At 39.4% G+C, this 6,728-nt stretch overlaps 1 protein-coding gene across 3 annotated transcripts in view; it reads right to left on the bottom strand.

Moving 5' to 3' along the window:
• ush2a (Usher syndrome 2A (autosomal recessive, mild)) overlaps positions 1 to 6,728 on the bottom strand; it is a 201,739-nt gene extending 195,011 nt beyond the window's left edge. For all 3 annotated transcript variants that reach the window (XM_007559093.2, XM_016674807.1, XM_016674808.1), the window contains exons 1-4: positions 6,204 to 6,728; positions 4,966 to 5,675; positions 4,345 to 4,559; positions 3,614 to 3,832 (exon numbers count right to left, since the gene is read on the bottom strand). In XM_007559093.2, the coding sequence (XP_007559155.1) occupies positions 3,614 to 3,832; positions 4,345 to 4,559; positions 4,966 to 5,508 (977 nt within the window). In that variant the 5' untranslated portion in view covers positions 5,509 to 5,675; positions 6,204 to 6,728. The remainder of the gene's footprint in view (positions 1 to 3,613; positions 3,833 to 4,344; positions 4,560 to 4,965; positions 5,676 to 6,203) is intronic.

Here is a 6,728-nt window from a genome sequence, read left to right as displayed (position 1 = left end):
CATATAATAAAGAGAGACAACAACGCAGTAGGTAAGCTACATAGTTCTGAGTGTAAATCATTTCAGGACAGAATAAACACAACTTGCCTTTGACGTCATCTCACTGGACAGTTCCAGCTTAAAATATATGAAATTAAAAGCCTTTCCTTTTCCATTCATTTACAAGTTCAGCACCGTCATTTATTTACTTTTTGCACTTATTTTACAAACCGGCTTCCAAAAAAGTTGGGACACTAAACTAATTATGAATAAAAACTGAATGCAATGATGTGGAGATGGCAAATGTCAATATTTATTCGTAATAAAACATATATGGCAGATCAAAAGTTTAATCTGTGTAAATGTAAAATTTTAAAGGAAAATATGTTGATTCAAAATTTCACAGTGTCTACAAATCCCAAAAAAGTTGGGACAAGTAGTAATAAGTGGCTGGAAAAAGGAAATTGAACATATAACAAACAGCTGGAAGACCAATTAATACTAATTAGGTCAATTGACGACATGATTTGCTATAAAAAGAGCTTCTTATAGTGTCAGTGTCTCTCTGAAGCCAAGATGGTAATTGGATCACCAATTCCATCAATGTTGCCCAGAAAGATAGTGCAGCAATACCAGAATGTTACTACCCAGCGTAAAATAGCAAAGACTTTTAAGTTATCATCATCAACCGTGCATAACATTATCAAAAGATTCAGAGAATTTGGCACAATCGCTGTAAGGGTCAAGGCCATAAAACTCTACTGGATGCTCGTGATCTCCGGGCCCTTAAACGTCACTGCACCTCAAACAGGAATGCCACTGTCAAGGAAATGACAGCCTGGGCTCAGGAATACTTCCAGAAAGCATCGTCAGTGAACACAATCCACCGTGCCATCCGCAGCTGCCAGCTGAAACTCTGCAGAGCAAAGAGGAAACCATTTCTAAGAAGCTCCACAAGCTCAGCCGTTTGCACTGGGCCAGGAGTCATTTAAAATGGAGGGAGGCAAAATGGACGACTGTTCTGTGGTCAGATGAGTCACGATTTGAAGTTCTTTATGGAACACTGGGATGCCATGTCATCCGGACCAGAGAGGACAAGGATAACCCAAGTTGTTATCAATGCTCCGTTCAGAAGCTGCATCACTGATGGTATGGGGTTGCATGAGTGCTGCTGGCCTGGGCAGCTTGCATGTCTGGAAAGGCCCCATTAATGCAGAGAACTATGTTCAGGTTCTAGAACAACATATGCTCCCATCTAGACGTCATCTCTTCCAGGGAAGACCCTGCATTCTTCAACAACATAATGCCAGACCACATTCTGCAGCAATCACAACATCATGGTAGGAGAAGGATCCGGGTACTGAAATGTCCAGCCTGCAGTCCAGATCTCTCACCTATAGAGAACATTTGGTGCATCATAAAGAGGAAGGTGCAACAAAGAAGGCCCAAGACGATCAAACAGTTAGAGACCTGTATTAGACATGAATGGGAGAGCATTCCTATTTCTAAACTTGAGAAACTGGTCTCCTCTGTCCCCAGACGTCTGAGTGTTGTAAGAAGAAAGGGGGATGCCACACAGTGGTAAAAATGGCCTTGTCCCAACTTTTTTGGGATTTGTTGACGTAGTGAAATTTTGAAACAACATATTTTTCCCTTAAAATGACATTCTCTCAGTTTAAACTTTTGATCTGTGATTTGTGTTCTATTGTGAATAAAATATTAGATGTTGGCACCTCCACATCATTGCATTCAGTTTTTATTCACAATTTGTTTAGTGTTCCAACTTTTTTGGAATCCGGTTTGCAATTTTTTTTACGAGAGCTACAAGAATTTAGAAAAAAGGTTTTGTATATGAATTTACAAAATAGTTTACCAATTTCATTAAAAATTATTCAGTTGAGGACAAGAAAATTCTCCAAATTTTATTTAGTGGAATATGTAGAGAAGTTGAAACTGACAAATATTACTTTTGAACATAAAGCATCCTTTAGCATTTTTTTTTTTTTTTGGGTGGCAAGTAAATGTCAAATGAATTAAACATAAATATTGTTGTAAAAATGTTTTTGAGGTGCACCAGATGTTGCGGATTTGATAAGAAAATGTTTATTTCAGACTTGGGGGGGACGACTTGTGAGCCTCATTGATTGCTTTTAGAAAAATAGACATGATGGCCAATAAAAGTCAACAGATCTCTTCTGTGCATGCATTTGCCTGGTCTACACCCTGGTGTATTTGATTGAAAGCTGATCTGAGCCTTTGTAACTGTGCACCACTCTGGGCTGGCTAGGACATACCAGCACACTCACTCTCCCTTTCTCCAACACTTAAGCAGACTAAGTAGGACATGACAGCTTGTTGTTTCCTGACGGTGATACTGACCTGGACAGGCATTACATCTTCCTTATGAGATCCGTTTCAGACTGTTTTCATTTTCACAAACATCTCCAAAACAGTAAGGTGCTATTTTTGATTGCATACAATATCTGATGCAACCAATATGTATGAATAGTTTGAAGTAGGGTTCTGCTCAGAGGTTAGGATGTGTCACAATATATCGCAAATATACCCTTGTGTTCTCATGCAAGAAATATTTCATAAACCATTAAATCTCATAGGGGTTTTACAAAGACAATTTTATGTCATCGTCTATTAAAGATACCTCCCAACAACAAATATTTCTTAAAAGAAAGGTTTTCCATGTAGAGCAAAGCTGGGGAACATTCATACCTTCTTAAATGTAGCTCTGTAGAAAAAATAAAATAAAAAATCAGAACCATGACTTTAATTGGCTCCTCCATTAAACCATATAAACCTACCCAAGGACTCCAAAACCCCAGCAGTGCTTAATGATACAGTTTCATATGAACAGACAAACTGAGTGAAGAGAATGATCAGCATCATCATTTGTAAATCCAACTGGTAGGTTTGTAAAATTCACAAATATAAAGAAAATAATCTAAAGATTTTTTTATTTTTTTTACATTAAAACTGCTTTCTTAGTTTCAGGATGTAATTTATTCATATTTACTGCATTTAACTTTCTATAGTGAAACATTTCCTTCTGTGTGTAAGCCTTCTTCTCTGAGGGACAGGAGCTCTGGTCACGGCCATTACACTCTCGCTATCTGATAGTTGACTCAAAATGTCAACTGATGCAGTTTACCTTTCAAGAAATCCCTCCATTACGTCAAAGTGCCACACTGATTAGTCGGTTCAGAGTGGAGCGCATACTAAAAGTTGTGTATCCTCCAAAAGCAACCCCCCCGAAACCCAATATGTTGGAAACAATGTCACTTGGCAAGGAAGCTTTTGTTTTTAAGAGATGTTGCACACTTCTATGTGCACTGTGGCTTAACAAGTGTTACATTTCATCAAAACGTGTTCTATGTATGTGTAAATTTAGAAATGGATCTGCCTCTTTTTTGTATGAGAACACATGTAACACAGAAAATGTGTTGCTTTCTTTTCCTTTTAAGTCAACCCTGAACATGTTTTTCAGCTCCTAATAAACAGCAGCAAATGTTTAAATCTATCCAAGTGAAGCTCCAAGTGAAGCATAAAAAAAAAATAAAAAATTCAGCTACACAACTGGCAAATACATTTGGATAACTAAAACTTGTAAACGGTAACTTACATTTCTCCAGTGGAGCTTGGTTTTAACCACACTGCCAAGGTGAGGGAACCACGTGGTCCTACTGCCTGTGAAGGAGGAGTGACCAGACATCCATCTTCGCTGGGCTGAAACAGTACACTGTCAGGTCCAACAGAAAGTCCATCCGAACTTGTTGTGCTTCCAGCCTCTGTCTGAGTCCCACGACGAGTGTCAACAATGTCTTCGGTTGCACAGTTACCCCTGGTAGAATTAGGTTTACATGTGTCAATACAGGAACCTCAAAAGGGTTTAATTTTAACAAGCACCTAAACATGTTTTTTGTCTAACGAGGCTTTATTCTGGAAATTTTATTGACTGGATTATTGTTTTGTTTTTGTCTTTATAATCTTGTCTTTACTCTCTCATTGTCCAGCACTTTGTAACAGAGTCTGTGAATAGTGATTTAAGAATAAACGTAACTTATTTACAAGAATGTAAGAGATCTATTAAGGTATAAATACACTTTATTTAACTGTAGAGTTCTGTGGAATCAATGTGATGTTTAAAATCAAGCACTTTTAGTTGCAGTACATCCACTGGTACTTTATCCGATGCATATAAGAAAGATACTGATTCTACATAGAAGTAAACAAGTCAAATAGAAAAATCTATATTTTAATAAAGTAACTCTATTCATATTTTAGGAATAATTTATAAAGTAAGTGATCATAGATAAGACTGCAATAACTTCTTGAACAAATAAAACCAGCTACCTGTGTGCGGCTAACAGCAGTGGGGCGTAAGGTGGTGTGGAGGATCTATAGGGGCACTCCTGGACACACATGGCTTGAAAACACAAATGCAGTTCATCCCGTGAGGAAGGTGACTGACAGTAGCTGCTCTGCTCCGGAACGCCACAGGTGGACCGAGGCGGCGAGGTCGACACAGGCTTGAAAGCTGCAATATTCTCCATTCGTGGGAAATGCCCCTGTAGAAAGAGTAGAAAGTGTGTCAAACTGATTTTTTGAACATATACTTTCCTAATGACATCAGCAGCTAATGAACATACAATGAACCATAGAGGCAGTTATTAAAAATCATTTCTGGGCTTAGATTTTTATTTTATTTTTTATTTTTTTAGTCTCGCTTGTTTAATAATAGTTCCCAAAATGCAATTTTCAAAGACACATTTTAATATGTTTTTGTACCAAAAACACAAGCAGTATTAAAAAAAAAAACAAAAAAAAAACAACTAAACTAAAAATAACCTGCAATAAAAATCAAATGACGCAGCTAAATTTGACAGAATATTTACACTTGTCCTAGAAATGTGTCAGTCTGATACTGGGCATAGTTTCCATCAGTCTAGACACTGTTTATAAAAACACTCTTACCTGTGATGAAGCAGGTTTAGGATAGAAGCTCAGGAAAAGAAGTGTCAAAAAGGGCAACACTTTATGCCACCTCAGTCCAAGGAAATTCATCCTATTCTTTTCTTCATTGATGCTTTGATGAGATAATGAAAAAATAAGCCAGATATGCTTGGCATATATCCTTTTCTCTCTGTGCAGGATTTCACTCTTTTCTCTACATGAACACACACCCATGAGGTCTGTCTCACTCTTGTCTTCTCCTTTAACAAACTTCAGACATCCTTTAACGTCTTTTCTATGTTCTTTTCCGTCACTGTTGATTCCTCTGGCCATCGTTTGGAACTTTCTTTGAATGCTTTGCTCTCCGATATCATTCTTCTCCTCAGTCCTCTTTATGTGTTTGACCCCATAGCATTCTTGAATCTTTAAGAAGTCCAGCGTGGTTCCAGGTTCTAGAATCTCAGACGTAGGCTCTGGAACATTCTCGCAGGCCGAGGGATGTTCAAGAACCAAAATTTTGTTCTGAAGTCTCCCCACACCGTTTGAATAAGTGATGACTGTCATGGTTCCATGATTCCAGGGTTACAGGGGCATTTTTAGAGGCCAGTGCCCCTAGGGTGAAGCTACCAAGATTAGTCCTCTGTTACACGGTTTCTGTCCCTCACCCCCACACCCGCACACCCAGGAAAACCGCAACCAAAGCCTTCACATGATAGGTAGGATTTCACAATCTGGAAAAAGAGGAAAAAAGAGAACTGGTCAGACCAAAATCCAACATCAGACAAATCTGAGGAGAGTGAAATGCCATGCAGGCTATTCCCCGGCCAAAGCCCACACTATCATGTACAGCTTGATGGAGGCACAGCTCAACTGATACTGCGACATTGCCTCTCGCTTTTCTTCATTTTCCATTGAATTAAACATGCCCTTTTTCCTCTGGCATCTGGCCCCCAGGTTTTATCCAACTAAACAGGTTCTCAAATAAGTTTGTTGGAAATTGAGGCTTAGGCCAAAGCTCTCTTTATTACAATACTTTGCAGCTTCAATTTCACATTTTGACACACAAAAAAAGAGGCCAGCCATGTAGTCATCTGAAGTGTTATATTACATGGCCATGGGTCTTGGCTGTAAAGTCCGTTAGAAAATAGAAAAGCCTCCCACGTATCTAATAATGCATACCGTTCTCTATGCCGAGCAAACTTGTAAATCTATGCAGATACTCAAACATTCTAAATATGTAGTGGCTTCAGGATATTTACCTGTTGTGGACACTCTGCACAAACGTTTCTCCCCATCACAAGTGCGGCGTCGACAAGCATTCAACTTGTTCTGGCATGAGTCAAAGACAGCAAACCCCCAACAGGTTGTCCCGCACACCTGTCCGTCACCGCTAACAAATACCGCTCCCCAAAAAGTAGTCCTTTCAAAACATGAGTAAAATTACTTCGCCCGGTGTTGACAGTGGGGGAGGTGAATGACAGCACAACTGAACTTGTTGAAGCTGCTCTTTTTTTTTGCCTCCCTCTTACGTCTCTCATTCACAACATGCGGCGCGCGGTATTAAGAAGATTACTTCGTGCTGCCATCTGCCCAGCAGCGCTACAGGCGGCAGGATACCGGGCGCACGGGAAGCCGCTGCAACGTTACACTGACTGGAACCGGGTAACGGAAACTTGAGAGCCCCGCAAGCAGAATGAGAGAAAACTGCGCGTCTTATCCATTTTGCTTCAAAAACAGCACGCCAAACATTGTTTTGAAACTGCGAGACAATAATATATAACGAC

This window comes from Poecilia formosa, unplaced genomic scaffold (genome assembly GCF_000485575.1).
Source record: "Poecilia formosa unplaced genomic scaffold, Poecilia_formosa-5.1.2 Scaffold102, whole genome shotgun sequence".
Classification (NCBI taxonomy): domain Eukaryota; kingdom Metazoa; phylum Chordata; class Actinopteri; order Cyprinodontiformes; family Poeciliidae; genus Poecilia; species Poecilia formosa.
The sequence above is the reverse complement of the archived record's forward strand: the minus strand, read 5'-3'. Positions and strand labels throughout refer to the sequence as shown.